Below are 25,184 nucleotides of genomic sequence, written 5' to 3'. Positions count from 1 at the left end.
CTTTTATTAACTTTTATGTAATACTGATTTTAGAGTGTGTGTGTGTGTGTTTATAGGATAAGGGGACTATTATTTGTATTCACACACTGTGGTTGACTTTCTAAAAGTTTCCATTGTTGCTTCTGATAAGAACAAAGGCCTCGACCTACGTTGAATAAGCGGCTAATTCTCTGTGTTTTTCCCTCTTTATCCGCAGTCGAGAGGTTCTTCAGGAAGTGCTGGACACTGACCTGAGCAACGAAAACTTTCCTTTCTCGACACACAAAGTCGTCAATGCGGCGGGAGGACATCAGGTGAGGACACTAACACTTGTTTGCTCTGTGGCTTAACTGTCTTCTACTGTATGTCAAATGGATTTTTTGAGCTCTTTGTCAGTGCTTGTTGAATTAAAAAAAGTTCACATATAGAGTTTAGATGTAACCAAGGGTGTAGGTGTGCGTATGGTGTTTGGAGGAAAGCCTGATTGTCCCCGACCAACGAGTGAGTGAGTGAGCAGATTTTTACGAGCGTCACTGAATGCATCACAGCCGAGCAGAAAAGTCATTGCGAGTTACAGAAGAGACATAATCCCGAAACAAACAACAAAAACTTGACCAAACATGACCTTGAACGTTAAATAACTGTATAAATCCGTAAAGCCAATTAAAGAATACTTCTTTAGTTATCAACAAAGTAATATAGATAATTGGTTTTGTGTAGAAGAATTCAACAAGGCCGTCCAGGAGCATTTGTTCCTCTTCTTTATTCCCTCTGTCTCTTTTCAGTTGATGTTTGGTTGATTTCAAACATTGGGGAATTCACATATTTATACTTTACAGCATGGGTCTCAAACTTGAATGACTTTGGGGCCACTGATCTGTCACATCTAGTCTGGCCAGTAGGGGGCCAGTCAAGTGGAAAAAAAGAGTCCAACATTTTGGGAATTTATTCAGTAGGGGGTGGGCAAATGTAGCTTCTAATTATAATCACGATATTCCATCACAATATGGTCACAAAAATACAAGTGATTTGACACAGATATTTCACATAATTTCAAAATAAAAGTGCACATGATACAAAATTCTTGGGGTGTGCCAAAAAATGGATTCACATAAGAATTGCTCATTTACTACGATTCAGAATTGATATAAAATGTCCCAGAATTTATTTATTTTTAATAAAGAGGTACTTTTATTTTTTTAACGTTTGTAATATGTGATATTGCTTTTATGCAACAGTTACAAAAATTCCATTTAAGCATGCATACATGTTTAAAACTTGATAATTCTGAAAAAGACACTTTAATGTCTCCACTTGTCTTGCAAAACAGACTGGAGTAGGTCCTTTGAACACCAGAAATCATTATGAATCAAATCATTTTGAATCGAATCATAGCCCCAAAAATCTGAATCGAATCGTGAGATAGTAAAAGATTTCCACCCCTACAACATTCTATTACTCTATTACTCCAATAAAAACATACATTATAACTTAACATTAAGAGACGGGCTGCATGAACTTGATTGGAGGGACGCATGTGGCCCGCGGACCGCGGGTTTGAGACCTCTGCTTTACAATAAGAGTAACAGAAATGCTGTAAGGTTTTGAAGCCTCAGGTTCTGTCGTTGACCTCTACAGTGTTTCAGTCCTGGCCACAACAATCACCACCTACTGTTCATCCACACACACTCGCTGTGTCTTAGGGTTTTCTTCTTTTTTTTTTGCATGAATTATGCTGCACTACTCACAGCTCTGCAGGAGTCTGTGTGTGTGTGTGTCTCTCTGTGTGTGTCTGTGTGTGTGTGTGCCTGCTCGAGTTGTTTGTGTTCTGTTCCGTCCCAGCTGGTTGCCGGCCGCGTCTGGGTGACATTTTAATGGCTGCACTGCTGCGAGAACAGAGCTCGCTCTCTTGCCCTCTGCTCCACTCATAGCTCATTAGACTCTCTCTGTGCTGGTACGCGTGTTAGATCACACGCTCTTGGTGTTTATGTGCGGTTTGCGTTTCTCGTTTCTAAGCAGTGTGTGTGTGTGTGTGTGTGTTTGACATTCTCCTGGTGACAGTGTGCAGGAGGCATCCTGAAGTCACTGTGTGTTCAAAGTGCGTGTGCACAGGCCTTCATGTACTGTTCTCCGTTTCATGGTGTACATATGGGGCTCAGGGTGAATCCCTGGCAGCACAGATGGCCTGGCTGTCACAGCACCCACTGAGGGAACTGTTGGAGACATTTTTTTTTCCCTCATCCTCTCCTCCTTTCACAAATTCTCACTTGCTTACTTTCCCTTTTTCTTCCTCTCAATAGCTTTCTCGTGTTCTTGTACGTTTTTTCTTTTTCCTGGTATCCACGAGGCCAGGATGTTCCATCTTTTGGTTTTTTTTCTGTTGACAACCACAAGCGAATAATACATTAAAGTATATTCTCTTGCTGGCTGACTTATTTTCGGATGAAAAGATGAGTTTTTGTGATTATATCACATTTAATTAAGATAAAACTGTGGGAGTCTTGAGCTCCTGACCTCATTCGACCTTATTTTATTGTTGTTTTCCCCGTATAGATGTTTAAAGATAATGACTAATGTTCATGTAGGACAATGGTATGTATGTAATGTTTGTATTAGAGCTGAAACAATTATTCGATTATTAATCGATTGCTAAATTAATCGTCAACTATTTTGCTGATTTCTTGCTGATTTCACTTCTTAAATGTGAATATTTTCTTCGGTTCTTTGCTCCACATAACAAAGAAATCATTAAAACTGAATAATTTTGGTTTGTGGACAAAACTAGACATTTGAGAACATCGAACACACGATCAACATTTTTTTACATTTTCCGACAATTTATGGACCCAACAATTAATCGATTCATCTATTATGAAAATACTCATGAGTTGCAGCTCTAAAACTTCAATTTTGAAGTATCCGGTTTGTCTCAGTCCGCCTCTCCTTCACCTCTATATTCCTTCTCTTAACTCCCTCCATCATACTCATCTCTCCGCCCGAGATGCATTAATCTCTTTCCAGACAAACAGAATTTTGGATACGAGGCTCATTTCTCAGGATGAAGATTCCCTCGTTTGTGCACCTTATCTCGTAAAAGCATATTTTCTATCCCCCACCTCTTTTTTTTAATGCTGCTTCTGCTGTTTGTTTCTGTCTCTTCAGCAACAGAACATGGAAAGTGCTCTTTATAAAGTGTTTTTTTTTTTTTGTTGTTGTTTGTTTTTTGCGAGAGCACAAGCAGAGTCACAGGCAGCTTGGTCCTCTGCGTGCTCTTCCTCAGCTCTCTCTCTAATTTTACCGCTCCCTCCGTCCAGGTGCGAGCGATGCGTCTGTCGTTTGTCGGAGAGCTCGGCTGGGAGCTGCACATTCCCAAAGACTCTTGCCTCCCGGTCTACCATGCTGTAATGGCTGCTGGCGCCAAGCACGGCATCATCAACTCAGGCTACAGGGCCATCGACTCACTCAGCATAGAGAAAGGTAACTTTTAAATAAAGTTCATAAATATACGAAGCAATAGAACCTGATAAAGTGATATCATCCTGACATGCACTGACGTGTACTTTCCTATACACATATTTATGTTTTATTTGTTCTATCCTGTGTTTGTCAGGGTACAGACACTGGCACGCCGACCTTCGCCTCGACGACACGCCCTTGGAGGCAGGGCTCGCCTTCACCTGCAAAATGAAGAGTTCCATCCCGTTCCAGGGACGTGAAAGGCTGGAGAAGCAGAAGGAGGAGGGCCTGAGGAGACGCATCGTCTGCTTCACCATCGACGAGTCAGTGTAACATACACCACCGTTCAAAAGTTTGGGCTCACCTATACAATTTTTTTGGTGTTTTTCCATTAAAAGTCACACTTTTATTCATCCAAAGAGTTTCAAAATGAATAGAAAATATAGTCAAGACATTGACAAGATTAGAAATAATGAATTTTATTCAAAATAATAAATGTACCCTTTCGTCAAAGAACCAGCAAAACTGCTAACTTAATTGCACAAGGGTTTTCTAATCATTTCTAATCATCCAATAGTCTTCTAACACGATTAGCAAACACAATGTACCATTAGAACACTGGAGAGATGGTTGCTGGAAATGGGCCTCTATACACCTATGTACATATTCCATTAAATACCAGCTGTTTGCAGCTAGAATAGTCGTTTACCACATTAACAATAGAGCTTAGATCGGGCCCAAAAAAATCAAGCCCGGCCCGACAATTTTTTTAATACGTGAGCCGTAAATGTACACGTACGTCCATGGCGGGAGTTTATTGTACCTGCTGCCACAGTCTAATTTACAACAATAACAGAGCCGCTGAGATAAACGCATATGTTGCTAATGACGATACGCTTCCTGGTTTTTAAATGATGCGTTCACGGCCACAGGTTTTTACACCTTCACACAATACGACGTGCTATAACATACCACGCGAACACGACGTGGGAGAAAAAAATGCTCAATGCACAAATGCTTGATCAAGGGCCTGACCCGGCCAGGCCCGAGGATGGTGGCGGGTGTGGCCCGGGTCAGACTCGGGCTCGGGGAGAGAATCTAAACTCTTAATATTAACAATGATTCATTTAATGTTATATTCATTGATAAAAAGTGCTTTTCCTTCAAAAAATAAGGACATTTCTAAGTGACGCCAAACTTTTGTACGGTATTATTGTCTTCCCTTTCCCTCAGTGTGTCCTGGAACTACAGTGACCAGGAAAAAAAAGGCATATTTTCTTTGTGTGCATTGAAAGCATCTGCTTAAAAATGCAAAATGTGGCTGATTTTTTTCCATTTGAGCTGCTGTAGAAACAAAATGGCATCTCAAAAGTACCCAAAATACATATAAAAAGATTTTTTCTAAGGTTTAACATTATATTATACACTTAAACACTACTTTTAGGTAGTATATTCAATCTCTGCCTACATATTACATACTTGGTGTGTTTGCCTGACAGAAACAGGGCACATGTCCTGTGTTTTTTTTAGAGTGTCATTTTAAATCTCTCCCCTTTTCTTTCTCACAGGAAAGTGCCAATGTTCGGACTGGAGGCCATTTTCCGGAACGGAGTTCCCGTCGGTCATCTGCGTCGCTCTGACTACGGCTTCTTTATCGACAAAACGATCGGTTATGGATACATCCGTCACCCTGAAGGAGGAGTGGTAATGTTCACTTTTGTGTTTTTACTGTTCAGATACATACCAACGTGCTGTCACAGTGACAGTTTAGTTGACATTGAGTCATGAGTTAAATGATTGCTTTTTCTGTTTTATTGAAATAGTGTGATGACATAGTGTGGATCATCTCCCCACAAATTCATATTCCTCTCCCTTCTCCTTCCCCTGCTTATCTTCCTCTTTCTCTCTCTTCCTTTTTCCATATATCAGGTGAGTCCCGATTTCATTAAGAGCGGCGAGTTCACCCTGGAGAGGATGGGTGTGACGTACAAGGCCAAGGCCCACCTCAAAACTCCATTCGACCCCGAGAACAAGCGAGTGAAGGGCATCTACACTTGAGGACGACGACATTTAAAAAACTGAAGCAAGCGAAACACGGCTGAGAGAGTAACAACCATTTTTTTGTTGTTTCCTTTTAACTTCGGCCGTTTACAGACACAAAATCTTTTCAGGAATCTTTGTCACATTTTTGGAGCGACATTTGTGGATTCTCACATAAAGCCTTTCTGTGCGTGTGTGGAAACAGCTTTACTCTATCATATATATGTATATATACACATATATGTGTGTATTTAATAATTAAATAAGGAATAATGGTGTCCCATCTTAAATGAATGACAAAATGGTGACAAACTGTGTCAAAATAGCGACTCACTTGTCTGAATAAACAACTTGGGCTTCTCTTGGTAAGATTTTCCAGCTCTATGGTAACAGATATGAATAATTTTACTTAACATACGATAGAGAAAACTCAGGATTTACTAAGAAAACATTTTTAATTAGAAACAGATTGTTATTGCAGTCACACCAATCCGTTCTAATTTTGTCCTTAAAACACACTGTGGTACGTCTTAATTTGACGTAGCACTGTACTTATTTACATAAATTATATTACACTACTACAAAAAAATGTCTTCCTAAATTACTGAAGATGATAAAAGTGAACATGTTTTTTTTGTTTTTTTTAACCTGTATCTGATCAGAGTGTTCACCAGAGCTGGAAGTAGAAGGAGAAATAAACATACTGTGGTTCAGTGAACCAAGCAAGGAAAACACACTGTGTTTGTGATGAAGAAAACATCAGATCATGGGTACAGCGCTGGTCTGTTTTCTTACTCGTCCCCATGTCGCTGTGTGCGCCGCAGAGTTAATCTGCTGCTTTTCGACTCCTCAATTAGACAATCTGTGGACAATTCATATTCTTAAGAGCCCCCATTTGTCTTGTTTTTTTAGCTTTTCAATCAAACTCAAGTGCAGCAGTTTAATCGAAGCTCCTTCTTTTTTTTTCCTTTTTACTCCAGACTGTGATAGATCTGCAGGACTGAGCTTGACTAATGGACACTTTCAATTGAAACTATGCGTCTGTGTCACAGTGGGATACAGTGTAGTTTGGACTGAAGCTGTGTAAAAGTCTGTGAAATCACAAAGGGCTAATTGTGCTGTGTCCAATTCCCTGAGGTTGTTTAGCTAAATGAAAATGTACATTTCTTTAAGTCTTAAGGAGATTGTCTTAAATGCTGGTGCTAACGTGTACATTAATTCAACATGTTTAGGTATTTTAAGTTCACTTACAAAAAAAGGTAAGAATTGAAGAACTCAAAATGAAATCATTCATTTCCGTGCAGCTTTGAAATATATTCTTAGTAGAATAACTATCACTTCTCTTTCAGATGTTGTGTTGCTGCCAGTTTTTTAACTAGAATGTTTACAAAATGTGGTCAATGATTCATTGATTCTGTGCAGAAATGTTTCTCAAGAGTAGCTCAGGTTCATAACATGATTTATAAGGGAAATGTGAAACACACTGATAAACACTAACTTGTCCTCCACCAGTTCATCCAGAGTTTTTGTTCTTTTGTTTGTTTGTTTGTTTGTGTTGGTGACAAACTTTCATGGTGATAATAAAAGCAGGTGAAGAAGAAAAGAAAAATATGATTTCCTCTCCGCTTTAAAAGATTACGACCTTTTTTCTCTAGGGACACATAAAAATAAATAAATAAATAAAACAGAATGAATTCTGAGATTAAAGTCAGAGTCAGAATTCTGTGAAATTGTCTGAATTCGAGATTAAAGAAAAAGAGAATTCTGAGATAAAAGTCTGAATTTTGAGAAAAATGTCAGAATTTTTAAATTAATGAAAAAGTTCTGGGGGGGGTGAATTCTGAGGAAAAAGGTCAGAATTCTGACAAAAAAAAATCTGGTTCTGTCAGATCTTGACTTTAATTTGATAATTTTAACTGTAATCTCAGAATTCATGTTTTTTTTTAAATTATTTTATTTTTACATGTGACCCTAATACTCTTAATTTGTTAATTTAAAAAAACAACAACTAAAAAGATCAGTGAAAAGTTGTGACGACATTCTAATCTTAATTTGGAGTCATTAAATCTGTCCAAAGCCATTCGTGTATTAATAAATGTTTTTCAACGACGAGCATTTTTGTGACATTAAACATTTAACAGACAAAATGAAAGTATACAAGAACAAGAACACACAGCAGTATATAAGCAAAGGACTGAAAATACAGGTTACAAATACAGAAGTAATTCCACAGTAATGAATCAACATTAGCACTTTGCTGCAGTTACACTTTTTTAGTTTGGCACATGTCAGAAATGATGTGTATTCGTGTGTCTCTGCTAATAACAACTGACAAACTAAACATGAGGTTTCCGTTTGCTTCTAGAAACCGAAATGAAACTCGACTTCATTCTGCCTTAAAGCGGCTGCAGCCCCCTTTTCAACTTGCCCCAGGTCACGTGACCTCTCCCCTGACAGCCGCGGTTGTGCCAGAGACTGAGCTCACACTGGGGGTTTGCTGCTGGGCAGCGCTCGACCCTCGCATGGGTAGTGAGGTTTTTCAAGGACGGCGGTCACCGCTGGTAAAGGCTGCTTGTCCCACTCTCCCTGGAGAGAAATGGAAACAGTAAAAAAAAAAAAATGATAGCATTATCATTTGACGTGTTGTTTGGCCCTAGAAATGTTCCAAATAATCACAAAAACAGGCACCGTCCTTGGTGCAGCAGGACAGTGAAGTATGGAACATGGATTTAAGATTAAAGAAAGGCTGCTTCCGTCCCCCTTCACTAATTTCCCCTCTCTCTCTTGTTCCTCCTCATCATCTGTGTGACCTAGAATTCCAGCACGATAGTTTTAATGCACCATTTCAGTGTTTTTTTTCCCATTGGGACACAGAATACAGCCTTGGCTAAATGTGTTTATGTTGCACAAATAACGAACGGTAGCTATTGATTCTTTCCGCTCATTCAGTCGTCCTGGAGTAATTGGGAAATGATGGAAAAGAAGCTGTTAAAGCTGTTCTGCGTAGCAGCAGATAACTGATATTGAGTTGAGCAATTAAAGTGCATTTAATAGTTAAGAAATCTCGTCTTTTTTGTCTTTTTTTTTTTTTTTTGGCGATGCCACTCGAGCTCACCCTCCACTCGTCTGAGCAGATGGTGAGCTCCAGTTAGATGAGGCCTGCGCAGCTTAAGTGCCATCACTTCTCCGTCGCTGCAGAGTAGGTGGCTGTCTGCTGCTGTGAGGCTGTGACTTGCAGCTTTTGTCCAACTTCACCACTTCCTTAGAAAACCTTTAACAACAAGCTCCTGTCTGCACTTCCCACAGCAACCAACAGTTAGTGTTGCTGTTGTTTGGAGTATTGGGACAACAATGCTCTATAAGATGCTGTATTCGATTTATAGGCCACTTTTTTAGGATTCTTAAAGACATATTGTTTTGCGTTTGTTTCACTTTATTTAAAACCGAGCCCCATGTTCGAGCTTAAAACCGTTTTACTGAACCTAAAAACTCATATTGAACACAATGTCCTTGTCCAAAATGAGAGCAGATTACACTCTTAGAAATAAAAGTTGAACCATATAAGGATCTTCGGCTTCTCCTCATAGGATATACCTTTTTGGCTTTTTTTAATAAAGGTTCCACCAAAAACCCTTTATTCAGGAAAGGTGTTTTAAAGGGTTCTCTGGGTCAAAATGGTTCTTACTAGAGCCATTAATGTTACCAAGAACCCTTTTGGAACCCTTATTTCTAAGAGTGTACATTCATCTCATGACTGACCCTCTCCATCTCTTTCATCTTCGTCTGTGTTGTTTGGAAGAAGCCACTCCTCTCATCAGTCGATGCACCCCTTCGGGCTTTAGCAACACTGATCAAACCGTGGGGAGGATGTTTTACTGGGATGTTTGCTCATGTTTCCAGGCCCCTGTCATTTTTCAACGATGGGTTTCTGTGTGTTTAACGTCAGTCCAGGACACGTTTGAGCAGACCCTCGTGTTGCCAAATCTTTTAAACCATTGGTTCTCAAAGTGCGGCCCGCAGGCCAATGGCGGCCCACAGAAACATTCCTGGTGGCCCGCAATGAATTACAGTTGATGGTTTTAATCCAGGAGCTTCTAAGCTTGTTAAATGTTTATTGGACATTACTGGATACAGACCAATAAGTGTAAACTGTAGAACCGCAATCTGGTCATTACAATTATTACAAATGGGATTTCTTTCTGGGTTTTTTTTTTTTTCTTTTTCTTTGGCGGCCCTCAGTCCAATGTTGGGTTCCTAAATTGGCCCTCAGGTATCAAAACTTAAAGAACCCCTGTTTTAGACTAATCAAAATCAGGTCATGTGACATTGTGTTATCACTAACAAACACACGACAAATTATAACACTTAGATCAGTGATCAAAAGTCTCTATTTTGGTAGAAAGAAGGAAAGAGCTCCCATTCAAAGGATCTGTATTGGTAGTCGTGACATTTGGACAGATAAACACAGAGAGAGTAACCATCTCAAATACTTGCAGTACTTGCTGATCAACTCGCATGCAAATCACAGCAGGAACAAGAATTGTGCATCTAAGTGCATATTAGTTCATTTAAACCGAGATTAAAAGTCTCTTGATGCAAATACATGCACCAAGTGAAGGAGTTGTCCGTAATGGTTCAACTATTACAGGCACCTGCAGTATACTGAATTAATGGATAGTCTAAATAACATTATATACCATTACATATATAAATATATGTATATATGTGTATATATATATATATATATATATATATATATATATATATATATATATATATATATATATATATATATATATATGTATACATATGTGTGTGTATATATGTGTATATATATGTATATATATATAATGTTGTAATGGTATTATGTTATTTAGACTATCCATTAATGTATATATATGTATATGTATATGTATGTATGTATGTATATATGTTTATGTATGTATGTATATATACACATTCTGTCAAAGTACCTGAGATAATAGCTATAGGTACAGTGTTGTATATTAAATGAAATCATCTACTGTAGTCTAGTCTGTATAAACCCTTTGGAGGAAGAGTTTTCCTGCTGCAAATGTTTAAAAAACTAAAACCCATCATGCTGCATTTATCAATGGTGTGAGGAAGAGCCTGATCACAAACTGTGTGCAGATGCTTCTTCTCACACTTGTCCAACTGCTGTCTGGTTTGGAACTCGGGTCTAATTGCTGCCATTGCCGGTTTCTTGTGCGTCTCTGTGTGTATTTGTTACCAATTCAGGGCAGATATCCTGGGCGTGAGCACTGACCTTGTCAGAGGCAGTCGAGTCCTTGCGGAGAAGCTAAAAAATCCACGTCCTAATGAGGCAGGACCTCATTTTTCTGTAGGAGCTGGTTAAGTTTGACAGCTCAGGTTTTAATTGTGGTTGTGGTTAAGGGCTGGGGGTTAAGCATTTTAATGGTTAAGGCTAGAGATAACGTTCTGTTTAGGCTGTTCAAATAAGTGGAAGCTTTGGATTAGATTAGATTAACTGTGCCAACCTCTGTGTATCTTGTATTCCTTATGTCGTGGGGACCTAAAACACATGACTTGTCTCCTTCCTTCCTTATTTAAATGACTACATTTTAAGGTGAAAAATAATGAATTTGTCAATGTAATGTCCTCTGAAGTCTGTGTGTGTGTGTGTGTGTGTTGGAGGGAAACTCACAGGAAAGAGGCGTGCGGTCGACTGGTTGCAGTGCATCGAGATGGGCGCTGTGTTGTAAAGGGAGTCCAGCACTTCTGCCGTGAAAGCGTCCCACTGAAGCTGTGAGTATTGCTCTGTCGCGCCGACGTCGCCGCACACACACTGATAATTCCCCTGGAACCTGGAAGGGGAGGACGGAATGGCGTGAGGGCAGGGAGAGGGAGTTTGAAAGGAAAAGTCAATAAAAAAAAGGAGGCAGAAGGTTGAGAATGGAGAGAGGAATTCAAAGTGGACACACACACACACACACACACAAAAAAGACAAAGCAGATGGTTGTGGAGATTAAAAGAAGTAATCACAACTTCTGTCGCTGGAAGGGAAGGAGGAAAACAAAAATGCTTAGGAACAAGACAGATGGGGAATGTTGTTGTACCTGTTCATGAAATCAAAGTATTTCTGCAGGTAGCCTGGATCAACGTGGGTTTTACAGAGCTCCAGCTGAGTCCGAGGGTAGTAGTGGATGTAGTTGACGCACATTTCGTCCATGATGCCGAAGCCTCCCTGAGGGGACGAGAGAGATTTTAGTGTTAGGAGAAAGATGCGGTGCAAAGATCAGCTGCAAGTTGAGTTTGAAGAGAGAGAAACGGGGACAAAGAGAACGACGCTCAAGGTCATTCTGCGTGCGGCGCTCAAAATAAAAATAGTGTTGTTGTTGTCGTCGTCGTCTGTCGCTGCTCACCACCGTGGGCTTGCTCCTGTCTTCTGTGTTGAACGTGCACTTGGTTATGAGGACGTCGCCCTGCAGGATCAGACAGAAGCCGGAGATGATTAAAGATCACAGACGAGAAAAGAATTTAAGAGGCCGTTTCAGCGTTATTACTCACGGGTAAAACGTTCACCATCTTTCTGAGCACTCGGATTGTCTGCAGGAGAGAAAAACGCATTGCACAAGATGAACGCCCAATGTCACAGTATTTATTTCAGAGATGTGTTTAAGGTCGATGGAGGGTAAGGTCTGGACTCTGAGGTGTGCGCTGAATGTGTGAAAACGACGTCTCATGCTCCCTGAACCGCTCTTTCACACGATTTGAGCCTGATGAATCCTGGCATTGTCATCTTGGAATTGTTTAAACGATGACCTCATCAGGACCAGTCGTAAAAACCTGGTCCTGATGAGGCAGGACCTCATTTTTGAGGATCTTTTTGAAGTTTTGAGGGTAAATCATGAATTAGTTGTAGTTAAGGTTTGGAGGAAATGAAGGGAAAGTCAGTGCAATGTCCTCAGAAGAATATCTGCACAAACTGGGTGTGTGTGTGTGAGTCTTCATGCGCTAATGATACCTCACAGGTACTCTCAGATTAGTCTGACATCGACAGCTGGAGATCTTATCAGACAGTCTGGCAGATGTCCTCTCTCTCTCTCTGTCTCTGTCTGTCTGTCTCTCTTTCTGCCTCAGGATAAATAAAAACCCCACAGATGTCACCTGCTGTCTCCCCCCAACAACGTTAATGTTGTTGTTTGTCAGTGATGTCGTGATGTGGAGGCGACGGAGTGTGTGTGTGTGTGTGTGTGTCAGCCTCACAGCATAGAAGATGTAATAACTTTATCTAGAATACAGACAGATTAAGGTTAACTCAAATAATCCATGACAGTCCACATACTGTATGTACACTACCTTTCAAAAGTTTGGGGTCACATAGAAATGTCCTTAGGAAAAGCACTTTTTTCAATGAATATAACATTAAATGTGGTAAACGACTATTCTAGCTGCAAACGTCTGGTTTTTAATGGAATATGTACATGGGTGTATAGAGGCCCATTTCCAGCAACCATCTCTCCAGTGTTCTAATGGTACATTGTGTGTGTTTGCTAATCATGTTAGAAGACTATTGGATGATTAGAAAATCCTTGAAAACCCTTGTGCAATTATGTTAGCACAGCTGAAAACAGTTTATTTGAAGGGCAAAAATAATTATTTTGAATAAAAATCCCTATTTCTAATCTTGTAAATGCCTTGACTATATTGAAAAAATATTTGAACGGTAGTGTTTATAAAACACGAGACTCAAAATGATAGAAAGCAACTATGGCTTTTTCTTTTCACCCACCTCTCCTTCACTAAAGTACCTTGAGATAATGAATGGGCAACTGTACACATTCAGTTGAATTGGGATTTTTTATCTTTGTATTTTTATTCGTTGGACCAAAAAAAAGATCTTCCTCATTCGTATAATATACACTTTGCAGTATCTATTCCCGCAGTGAAATCACTTCAGTGGAGCCCTAACTGTCGCCATGACTGACACCATCGTTGATTACAGTGTTGTCGGTGCGACTGCGTCACTTTAACATAAACGCGCGTGCATCGCTCTGCTGCTAAGTGACTATTCCCCACACTGTTTACCCGCCGTGTCTGACTGCCCTGCTGTGTTTTATTTCCAAAGACTGACTACTGTTATATATTGTGTTTAAAAATGTTTCTGACAGGAACCGCGTTCTTTTTTTTCTCTCTCCTTATATTCAGTGTTGAAGTAGAAAGGAAGTTATTTTTCCTCCCCAATATAAGACATAAATCACTCACCTGGTAGTGTGTACTGAAGTGTTTGTCCTCCTGCACCACCTCCAGCTCTTTGCCTCCCCTCACCAACACCGTCCTTACCCCACGTCCTGCTAGATGCGTGTGCAGCTGGGATGCAAATACATAGATTCCTCCTGGAGGCAAAGCCTAGATGTGAAAACAGATGTTGTTGGGTTTTGTTTTTTTTTTTAGGTCAGGCTCCTTAAATATTCAATATATTAACATTTAAATGGTGGATAGGTTGTGCATATACATACAGTCTGGGTGCACTTAGAGGTGCAGTAACCGCTGAGGTAGAAGTTCTGCTGTTTGGGTGGAACAGCCATGAGAGGAGTGTAAACCAGGCCCAGCTCCATGATCCCGGCATCGTAGCGCCTCAGGCTCGGGGTGAAATGCAGCCGTATCCCCGAAGAGTCATGGCGGCCTGTGTTCACAACATTTTTCGACAAGAAGATCATGAAATATATATGTATATATATATATATATATATTTATTTATTTGACCCTTTGCAAGTGTTGATTCTATAAAGGAGAAACAAATCATTCAGATGAGTTTGCATTTTTAACTACGGAAGAGTATTAGGGCCACATGTAAAAAAAAAAGAAAGAAAACAAATTGCATAATTCTGACTTTAATCTCAGAATTCTTCAGTTATGTTTTCATTTAAAGTCTGACTTTGGCTTTAATCTCATAATTCTGACTTTAATTTCAGAATTCTGCCCGTTTCAGATTCCGACTTTAATCTAGAAGAATACTGCAATCTCAGAAGAATTCTGACTTAATCTCAGAAGAATTCTGACCTTCAATCTCAGAATTCTGATTTTACTCCCAAAAGAATTCTGACTTAATCTCAGAATTCTGAGCTTTAATCTCAGAAGAATTCTGAGCTTTAATCTCAGAAGAATTCTGAGCTTTAATCTCAGAAGAACTCTGATTTAATCTCAGAATTCTGACCTTTGAGAAAAATTCAGACTTTATTCTCAAAAGAACTCTGACCTTTTATCACAGAATTCTGACCTTTAATCTCAGAATTAAAAAGTCTGACTGCTCTTTAATCTCATAATTCTGACTTTAATTTCAGAATTCTGCCCGTTTCAGATTCAGACTTTAATCTCGAAGAATACTGCAATCTCAGAAGAATTCCCATCTGAAATCTCAGAAGAATTCTGACTTAATCTCAGAAGAATTCTGACCTTCAATCTCAGAATTCTGAGCTTTAATCTCAGAAGAATTCTGAGCTTTAATCTCAGAAGAACTCTGATTTAATCTCAGAATTCTGACCTTTGAGAAAAATTCAGACTTTATTCTCAAAAGAACTCTGACCTTTTATCACAGAATTCTGACCTTTAATCTCAGAATTAAAAAGTCTGACTGCTCTTTAATCTCATAATTCTGACTTTAATTTCAGAATTCTGCCCGTTTCAGATTCAGACTTTAATCTCGAAGAATACTGCAATCTCAGAAGAATTCCCATCTGAAATCTCAGAAGAATTCTGACTTAATCTCAGAAGAATTCTCTCAGAAGAATTCTGACCTTCAATCTCAGAATTCTAACCTTTAATCTCAGAAGAATTCTGTCCTTTAATCTCAGAATAATTCTGATTTAATCTCAGAATTCTGACCTTTAATCTCAGAATAAAAAAGCCTGACTTTTGCTTTAATCTAATAATTCTGACTTTAATATGACCATGTTACAGAATTCCGACTTCAATCTCAGAAGAAGTCTGACTTAATATCAGAATTCTGACCTTTAATCTCTTTTTTTCCCTTATACATGTGTCCCAAATACTCCTCCGTATTTAACAGGTGTTGCATTTCAGAATAATCTCTCTCCACACGTCTTGATGAGGTTTTTGTGAGAGTAGTAAAAGCAGTTGAATATTACAATGAACAGAGAGTAAGTCTGACGGATGTGCAGAGAATTACAAAAGAGCTAAAAATGTGCACACGTATGAGTTCACAGCAGGACACAAAAGAGACGGCAAATTTTTTTACGGCCCGAGATGAAAAAGTACATTTCAGTTTAAAAGAAAAACCCTGCAGCGTCCAGGACCAGATTCAGAAAAAACCCTGCTGTTTCTGTGTGTTCAGAGTGATGTGTGTGCGTGTGTGTGTGTGTATTTCTTTGTGTTCTTGTGTACTTAAAATACCAGATATAAGGAGAGGATTGTGGTAATGGACCTCCAGACGAAGGAACCTTGAAGAGCCAGGTCCACCCAGTGGCATCCCTGCATCAGACGGGTAGTAAAAAGCCTGCAAACACACACACACACACACACATTCTTGTACTTGCTGCATACTGAGGACCAGCATTTCCGCTTTATAAATCAACACAATTACAAATATCTACTTCATGAATGCCATCTAGAAAGAACTACTGGGTGCAGTACCATAAAATGTCTGCAGGTGGAACCGGGTTTTGTACTAAATTGAGGACCTCTGTTAAAAAACAGACTATAGCTATAGTTTACGACCTAAGGAATTGATTTCAATGAAAACAAAGTGAGGACCGGCCAAAATGTCCTCGCTTCGTAAAAATTACCTCACTTTGTTGGTTAAAAACCCTCACTGGTCCTCAGTATGCCATAAGTACAAGAACACACACACACACACACACATTTTAATACAGATGTGTAAATGGTAAACTTAGGCATGATATTGTGTGGAAATGCGCTTATTTTCCTCAAGAACTTTCAGGTTCATAATGAGTTTCTGTAAAAAAGATTCCTCATTAAATGTAAAACAAAGAGAAACATTTAGTGTTGTTGTTATTTATTTATTTAGTTCTCATGCTGTTATTGTACTGGTCCCCTGAACTAAAATGAGTTTGATTAACATTAAGCCATAGGAAATGTTGGTCATGTCAACAACTGAATAACTGACTGTGTTTTCTGTATATTATCCTTTCTTTTTCAAAATCCTTCCAATTAGACTTGTAACTAAAGATTATTTCCAAACATCATTTCTTTGTTATATGGAGCAAAGGACACGGTTTTTTTTTTGCATCCTTGCACATTCTGTTTCCATCAACGCAAAAAGGAAATTCACCTTGTTGTTGTTGAGACGTACAGGTACAGCATATTATTTGGCGTACAGGTGTTTTCTCACACTACACACTGAGAAAGCCTCATTTCACTCACAGCTGGATGTCTTAAAATTCATTTGCAGGCTCCTGCGTCCGTGTGTGTGTGTGTGTGTGTGTGTGCGCTCCCCTGTGTGAGAATCCTCCTGTTTAATTCCCCCCCTCGTCTCCACGGGGGCAGACACCAGGTGGTGATTGAGTCTACTTTTAGAAGTCTCTCTCTTACTGTAAATAGAGTTCCAGATAAGAATCTTCCTCCCTTGATTGAATGTTTATGGCTGTTAACCATGTGTGTCTTTTGAAGACAGAAACATAGCAGCCTTTTCTTTTCTTTTTTTCCCCCCTTTCTATTGTGTGTGCTTTCAGAGTTCATTCTCAGGCTAAATAAACGGGGGGAAATTGATTGTACCCGTGTCTCCTTGTTGCATGTGGTTCCACTGGGAACCTTAAACCCGTCACACTCTGTTAAAGTGGTTCAGTATCTGAGGGGAGAACAAAACTGCAGAGATAATAACAGCCTATTTTTCTTAAAGAAATAATAGGATTGCTACTCATAAACTCTAACCACCTACAGCATTTAAAGCAGCACATTATAAGAAAGTTTTATCAAACAATCTCCTTGTTGTGATTAATTAAAAGCCTTTAGGGAATCTATGAGCCTGCATGAAATAATACTTAAAAATTGTTTCTATACTGATAAAGGTAGTTTTCCTTTATATGAATCAATCATGTTGGATGACAGTCAAATATGTGAGGGTTTCAATCCTTGGAGATTGAAAATAATTTTTGACATTACTGTGTCCCCTCTCATTGCGTCAAACCCCTTCAAAGTGAAAGAAAAGAAACCGCATGAATTCTGAGATTAAAGTCAGACTTCTAAATTAAGTAAAAATGTTGAGATTAAAGTCAGAATTCGCTTTTTATTCTCCAGAATTCTGACTTAAATCTCACAAGAATTCTGACTTAATCTCAGAATTCTGACCTTTAAATCTCAGAATTATGACTTAATCTCAGAATTATGACTTAATCTCAGAATTATGACCTTTAATCTCAGTCAAATATGTGTAGCTTTTTACTTTTTGAAAATGTTCTGCTCATCATGGAGAGAAAATATTTTTTTACATTACTGTCTGTGTCCTCTCATGGACGTCAAACCCCTTCAAAGTGAAAGAAAATAGCACGATTTCTGAGATTAAAGTCAGAATTCTTAAAAAATCTCAGAATGTTGCCTTTTTTCCAGAATTCAGGCTTAAATTTCAGAAGAATTCTGACTTTAATTTCAGAAGAATTCTGACTTTAATTTCAGAATTCTGACTTTACTTTCATAATTCTGACTTTACTTTCATAATTCTGACTTTAATTTCACAATTCTGACCTTTAAATCTCACAATTCTGACTTTAACCTCAGTCACATATGTGGCTTTTACTCCTTGGATTTTGAAAATATTCTGCTCATCATGGAGAAAAATTTTTTTTTGACTTTACTGTCTGTGCCCTCTCATGGACGTCAAACCCCTTCAAAGTGAAAGAAAAGAAAACAGCATGAATTCTGAGTCTGACTTCTAAGTAAAAAGTCAACATTCTGAGATTAAAGTCAGAATTCTAAGAAAAAAGTCAGAATTCTAAGATTAATCTCAGTCAAACCCCTTCAGTGAAAGAATGTTCCGTTTAATCCTGATTCTTCTACCGTGTCTTCACCCGTTTCTGAGAAAGGCTGGTGGAGTGTGACGGGAGAAAGAATTGTTTTATTAAATCTTGCTTTTATATGTAATGGTACAATCCTTGGGGACTGGCTGTGTCCTCACACTCTCTCTGCACATTAGTGTCTCTCTTCTTCAAACTTCCTTAACTCGGATTGTTTTTTGTGTTGTTTTTTTTCAAGGCAACATTTTCCTGCTGATTCTATGCTGAGGGGGAGTTTGAAACAACACTATTAACAGGTGATGAAAGGCACTTGAATGTTTCCTCCTAATCCTGTGTTACCACCTCACAAGAAAGCTTCTTTTTTTTTTAGTCTTTCCTCTCCTTCTTTTTTGGCAGATAATCCGGCGGTGACAGTGGAGGAGCAGAGCAGAGAAATATGGTGACAGGCTCACGGTCCCTTGTCTTCTTTTGCTTTATGTTGCTTCTCTGTCTGTCTGGTCAGTCGGCCGCTGGGTCACCATGTGCAAATGATTGAATGCCTTTTTAAGTGAATGAATGTTAGCTGACTTTTTTTACATAAAGGGGAAACACGTGCACTTCTCCTGCACTCGCAGAAGCTCGTGACTGCAATTGCAATGTATTATAAGCTGTAGTTAAAGGTGCATTATGTAATAAATCTAAAGCAACTGGTCATAAAATCCTCCTAATATGTCACAGAGAATCAGGAATAATGTTCATATAACAAACTGAACTCACCAACAACAACAGTACAGCCAAAATATTTGCATTAAAAAAATATTTTGCGGACTGCAAAATATGCTTATGTTTTGAAATCATGTTTCGGCATGTGGCGCCACCTACCGCCGTCTACCAATCATTGCAGTCAGTAGAGTCTCAGCTGCCGAGCAACCACGGGTTGCCACTAGTTACGTCTGAGCTACAATGACGGAGAAAAGGAAACCTAAACGACCTCTGTATTTTGAGTGTAGTAACCGTTTTTGGCCACATTCTTACATATGGCGCCTTTAAATTTTAATGTTATAGGCAGCCGTAGATTATGAAAGATGCAAAGGAGGAAGTCGGATGACGTTGTTGTGTATTGTGACACTGAAAAAAGTTTGGTAAAAAGTTATGTTACGGTGTTTTTGGTATCATTTCCAAATTAGCTTATGTATAAATGATGCGGCATTAGTTCCTGCTATATATAACATACTGGTAAGACTTTACATTAAGGAACACATATTCACCATTAACTAGGTGCTTACTAATTTGCATATAAGTAGCATACTAGCCCTTTATTAGTAAATATTAAACACCTTATTCTACCTCTATTATGACAGGAACAAAATTCTATCCATAAAGGTGTTAATATGTGCTTAATATTTACTAATAAAGGGCAAGTTAGTAATCACCGAGTTAATGGTGAATATGTGTTCCTTAATATAAAGTCTTATCAAAATATTTTATTTAAATTGTGTTTGATTCTATGCCATTATTCAATTCAATTCAATTTTATTTGTATAGCGCCAAAATCACAACTTACATCATAGTCTCCGAGCTCCTAATAGACTTCTGCTACGTGTGGGATCAAGGCTGGAATATTACTCCTGTAGGAGTTTCTGTTTATCTCCTATAATAGATTCGAGGACTGCACTAAACTGAACCGAGTCTTAATCCAAGTCTCGTTCTCTCTGTAGAGAAACTTGAATATATGAAGATGTTGGCGTTTGTGTATGTGTGTGTGGGTTGCTCGTCTATTTTAGGTGATTTGAGGAGTTGTTTTTTTTTAATGTGTGTGTGTGCTTCCGTTTTCCCCCGTCATACCTCAGCACCCATAGCCCATGCGGCCAGTACGTGGCGGCAGAAGTCGAGCTTGCCCGGCTTCATCTTGTCGTCACAGGAGCCGCTGTACTGTGGCACGTCGCGGATTTCCGGCGAACATTCAAACACCTCGATGTGATGCACAATGGCCTCGTTACCTGGAGTGATCTGTGACTCGTACTGACAGAGAGAGAGAGAGAGGGAGGTAGAGAGGAAAAAGAGAACGTAATATTGTTGTTTTTTACTGCTTTAACCATTAGAAGACAGAGCATTTTGGCTGCTTTTTTTCCATTACTATGTTTAAACATACAGAGAATATAAGAATAGTGCAATATAGAGTGTCTTAAATCCTTTGGTTCAGGCCAAAAATTCATTTTCACCAACTATATAAACACAACTGAGCAAAAATTACTCAAAATGTTTAAAATCGGATTGAATTAGTGAAATTTGGAAATGCACCACAGTTCAAAGTTTGTTTGGCTCGTTTTTATGAACAAAAGAAAAGGAAAAATCGGTCTATTTTGTGAATTCTGCACAATTATTGCGACTAAAAATGCAACATCAAATGAATCGTAACTTTGACTCGACATCACATAAGAAACACATTTTTTAAAGCTTGAATATGTGACCTATTAACACACACCCTCAGGATGTCCATATAAGGAGTTGTGTGTTTTTCCCACCGCAATTTACCATGAGTGCACCTGCGTGTGCACCAAGGGTTAAAAAAGCTATTGATGACAGTAAATCTACAAGCTCTGTTTCAAATATAGGAAATAGGAATGTAAGGTGACAAATTTGTATGTGTTTTATTTCCGATTTTCTCGACGCTCATGTTTTTGTTTGGCCCAGCTGGCAAACAATGAGCGTTTAGAGCCGCTTGTGCACAGCCTCTATTTAAAAAACACCCACTCCGCTTCAGTGTAAATATACTCCCGTGTCAACTAATGCCATTTTTAGCGCGGCATTCGTACCATAACAATGTGGCTCTTGGGCATGTTTACGGGCAGCTGCTGGATGAAGCACCAGTAGGTGGTCTCTTGGTTCGGTATGATGACATTCGGTGCGACCACGTCCAGCGTCTGCACATCTGGAGGCAGAGTGGGAGAGGGCGAGTCGGGGCGCAGCATCAGTATTCTCTGTAACCCCGTGTGGATCCGGGACAGGTTCAGCTGCTCCAGCGAGGCCAGTGGTTTGTCCAGGAAGCCGTAGATGACGTGCACGGTCCCCTCCTGAGCAATCAAAACAACAGTGTATACAGTAGTGAGTGAGGGTGAGGAGTATTTCAGGTTTCTCTCTGATTATTATTTGACTGGAAGGCAAAAAAAAAGTGATGTCATAGTGATGTGCATTGGTTTTTGTGTCAGGAACTCCGTCTAATGTGGTGCCATGGAAACTATAATTGTGGCAATGCTTCAAGAAATTGTGCTGATTGTTCCGGTTCTCTGAGTGTTTTATGTCCACACCTGAAATCACAAGGTCTTCGGGATCGAAAATCATCAGTTTGACACATATAGAGCCTTAATACACATCACACATGCTACACACACAGCGAAAACACCATCTCCACCCTCCTCTCAAGTCGCCAAATGAAGGCTGTCAAGTGCAGTCACTTCAGGGGAGACAGTCATTTGTTTACTCAGCGTGAGACAGCATCTGCCATGTCATGTTTTCTTTTTTTTACTTTATTTCATTTGAGTCATCTGCTGAGTCGTACGGCAAGTCATTACAGTATATGCAACCTTAAGTCTGTATATGCACTGACGTAGAATACAAGCAGTTGAATGTAGAAATCTGTCAACATGAAGTACACCTTGAAAGTGCTTCACATGGCAAATTAAGTAAAAGTTCAATTAAATTAAGTTATTAGCAGAATATTAAACGCAAAGAGTTTAATCTACTGATTGCAGTAGCAGAATAATAAGGAGCACCAGACACGACATGGGAAAAAAATAATTGGATTTGTGCCCACGAAACATTCATTTGTGGCCATGAAATACTAATTTGTTCCCACAAAAGTTCGCACAAATATCTCTGTCCAACCTGAAACTTCAGCCCTCTTCACTGGCTTTGTACAGGAAACAAATAAATATTTTGTGGGAACTAATTAGTATTTTGTGTTCACGTTTTACTTTTTTTCGTGGGAACTAATTAGTATTTCGTGTTCACGTTTTACCCATTTCTTGGGAACAAATTAGTATTTCGTTGGAACAAATTAGTATTTTGAGTGCACGTTTTACTTTTTTCGTGGGAACAAATGTATTTTGTGTGCATGTTTTACCTATTTCTTGGAAACATAATTAGTATTTTGTGCGCACGTTTAACCTATTTTGTGGGAACTAAGTATTTTGTGTGCATGTTTTACCTATTTCTTGGGAACATAATTAGTATTTTGTGCGCACGTTTAACCTATTTTGTGGGAACTAAGTATTTTGTGTGCAAGTTTTATCTGTTTTGTGGGAACAAATTGGTATTTCATGTGCACGTTTTACCCATTTCTTGGGAACAAATTAGTATTTCGTGTGCACATTTTACTTATTTCGTGGGAACAAATTAGTATTTCGTGTTCATGTTTTACCTATTTCATGGGAACGAATTAGTATTTCGTGTGCACGTTTTACCCATTTCGTGGGAACAAATTAGTATTTCGTGGGAACAAATAAGTATTTTGTGTGCATGTTTTACCTATTTCTTGGGAACATAATTAGTATTCTGTGCGCACGTTTAACCTATTTTGTGGGAACAAAGTATTTTGTGTGCAAGTTTTATCTGTTTTGTGGGAACAAATTAGTATTTCATAAGCACGTTTTACGTTTTATATGATAATATGCTATGACAGATTATGCAGCTCATACCAAATCACAGTTATGTTTAGGAAGCACGTATTGTCATCATTTGCAAAATTAATATATTTCATAAAGAAAGATAGAGACCAGACACACACACACAAACCTCAATGAGGTAGTCTCTGGGATCACAGGTACTGAAAGGTCTTTTGAAGAGCAGGTAGAATCCATCCGGTTTCTGTTTGGCTTCAATCAGCTCGTAATCTTGCTGGCTGTCCAACGAAACGTGACCCTCGCTGTCACTCCATGCATCCTTATGATGAAACACACAATATAACGGTACATTTACAAGCATATTTTTATTATGGATAAGGTCACAATAACGTCAAATTATGAATTGAATTTTGGAGCTTTTTACTAAAATGCCACCAAAAATATACTCAATTTTTTGTGCAATGTACATAACATTTGTGTTGAATTCAGACTACAGACAGACATTCATGTGTGAAACCTTCCCAACCTTCTACGTCTCTCCCAGGAAGCTTTGCAACAGTGCAGTTTTATCTGCATCTGTTGTGTTTCTCACATTCATGTGTCCAGAATAGCACCTTAGATGTCTGCCTTTATTTAGTCCCATCTCTGTCCCTCTTATATAACCGCTCGACACCTTTGAAGCCAAACCATTTTTGAAAAATACATCCACTATGTAAGAATAAATGTGAAAATGTGGGCAGTATAGACTCAGTATTATGTGTGTTAGGGTTTAGCAGATGATAACTAAATACAGTGCATAAGACTATAACCATATACATGACAGCCTACAATGAAAAAGAATTGACGCTGCTTAAATTTTAATCACACTGAATTAGTAGTCATCTAAAAATTGTTTCAAAAAAAGAGAATGTGAAATGAAAAAAGACCGTAAATTAGATTTTTTTTTTTAGTCAGATAAAAAAAAAATCTTATTAGCACTCCTCGGTAAAAGAACTCTGTGTTTGATTTATGAAAAAGATTTGTGATCTGAAAAAACGCGGGGCACTTTGCACGTCTTAATCAGGGCAGGATTCAATTTTGATATGCTAATATCTGCTAATGATTCCCAGATGAACTGCTGGCTATTTGTGCAGTTTGAGTGATTTTCAATTAGCACAGGCTCAATAACATCCTTTGTGACTATGTGATCGGGAAGCACGTCGTCCGCTATAGGCTCCTCGTGCAAAAAAACCCCACCAATCTCACGCCTCGGGGGGCCACAGACTGATGAGGAAATGCATTTATTTGAAAAGTGAACAAAGATTTTATTAAGCCGGGAAACCTGCTGCACATACAGACAGAGCCTCGCTTACCCCGAAGAAGCTCTTGGTCCCTGTGTCCCACAGCACGACGAGGTCGGCGTCGGTCAGCTCGCCGTGGTCGGACATCCCCAGCACCACGCCGTATCTGAGCTCTGCCACCCTCAGCTCCATGTAGACCTCCTGGTTGTCGTAGCTGATGTTCCAGGCCAGCTGGAGCTCCCCGCGCGGGTCAAGGGGCACGTGGAAGGGCATGGGGAGAGGCGGGAGAGGGACGGCGGTTCTTGGCGTCAGGTCGGACGTGTCGACGGCGTTGCTCGGCACCTGGTACGACGCGACCAAGATGATCATGAGAGTCGCCAGGGCGGTGAAGTACATGATGGTGATGTCCTGGAGGCGAAGGTTCCTGTTGAAAATCCTCATAACCGTCGACCGTCAGCTTCTTTTGACTCTGCAGCAAGTGGAAGGTTTTTCTCACCGGTCTTGTTACCTTGTAAGTTTTGTTACGCAGTGATCTACAGTTTGTTTTATTCTCCTCTTCCCATGTTCTTCTATCCTCTCAGGGCCTCGTGCCCTGAAAAGTTTGCCTTTCTTTTGAGTATCTGTAACTTTTTTTCCTTTTTTTAAGGTTTTCTCGGTTTCCAAACCCACGGTTGGTGATGGGTAATTCCTCTGAGCTGCTGCTTTGTCTCTCTCTGTCTTATCCTGCTTTTTTTTTAAGAGACTCCTCCCTTCTCCAGTTGTCTGTTTTTATGCCGCCTAATGGTATTATACGTTTGTTGAGGAAAATTGGATTTCATTCTTGAAGCCCCCGGGTGGTCAACCGCCATTCTGAGCA

At 39.3% G+C, this 25,184-nt stretch overlaps 2 protein-coding genes across 2 annotated transcripts in view; one reads left to right on the top strand and one right to left on the bottom strand.

Annotated features, from left to right (window-relative positions):
- The window catches only part of sardh (sarcosine dehydrogenase), a 37,931-nt gene extending 32,390 nt beyond the window's left edge, over positions 1-5,541 (top strand). The window contains exons 18-22 of the mRNA XM_083903100.1: positions 197-293; positions 3,294-3,456; positions 3,590-3,758; positions 5,004-5,139; positions 5,365-5,541. Of these exons, the coding sequence (XP_083759226.1) occupies positions 197-293; positions 3,294-3,456; positions 3,590-3,758; positions 5,004-5,139; positions 5,365-5,493 (694 nt within the window). The 3' untranslated portion in view covers positions 5,494-5,541. The remainder of the gene's footprint in view (positions 1-196; positions 294-3,293; positions 3,457-3,589; positions 3,759-5,003; positions 5,140-5,364) is intronic.
- Positions 5,542-7,956: 2,415 nt separating this feature from the next.
- Positions 7,957-24,769, bottom strand: dbh (dopamine beta-hydroxylase (dopamine beta-monooxygenase); the record flags this gene model as incomplete). Its single annotated transcript, XM_083902301.1, has 12 exons — positions 7,957-8,061; positions 11,162-11,321; positions 11,575-11,702; positions 11,881-11,940; positions 12,026-12,064; positions 13,724-13,867; positions 13,978-14,144; positions 15,872-15,974; positions 20,272-20,448; positions 21,243-21,500; positions 23,221-23,367; positions 24,401-24,769. The coding sequence occupies 12 exons, from the start codon at positions 24,767-24,769 to the stop codon at positions 7,957-7,959; spliced, it is 1,857 nt and encodes a 618-aa protein (XP_083758427.1).
- Between the last annotated feature and the right edge of the window lie 415 nt (positions 24,770-25,184).

The sequence above is a fragment of the Microchirus variegatus genome, assembly GCF_963457635.1.
Source record: "Microchirus variegatus genome assembly, chromosome: 16".
Lineage (NCBI taxonomy): Eukaryota > Metazoa > Chordata > Actinopteri > Pleuronectiformes > Soleidae > Microchirus > Microchirus variegatus.
Note: the sequence above shows the minus strand (reverse complement) of the source record. Positions and strands in the feature narration are given on the sequence as shown.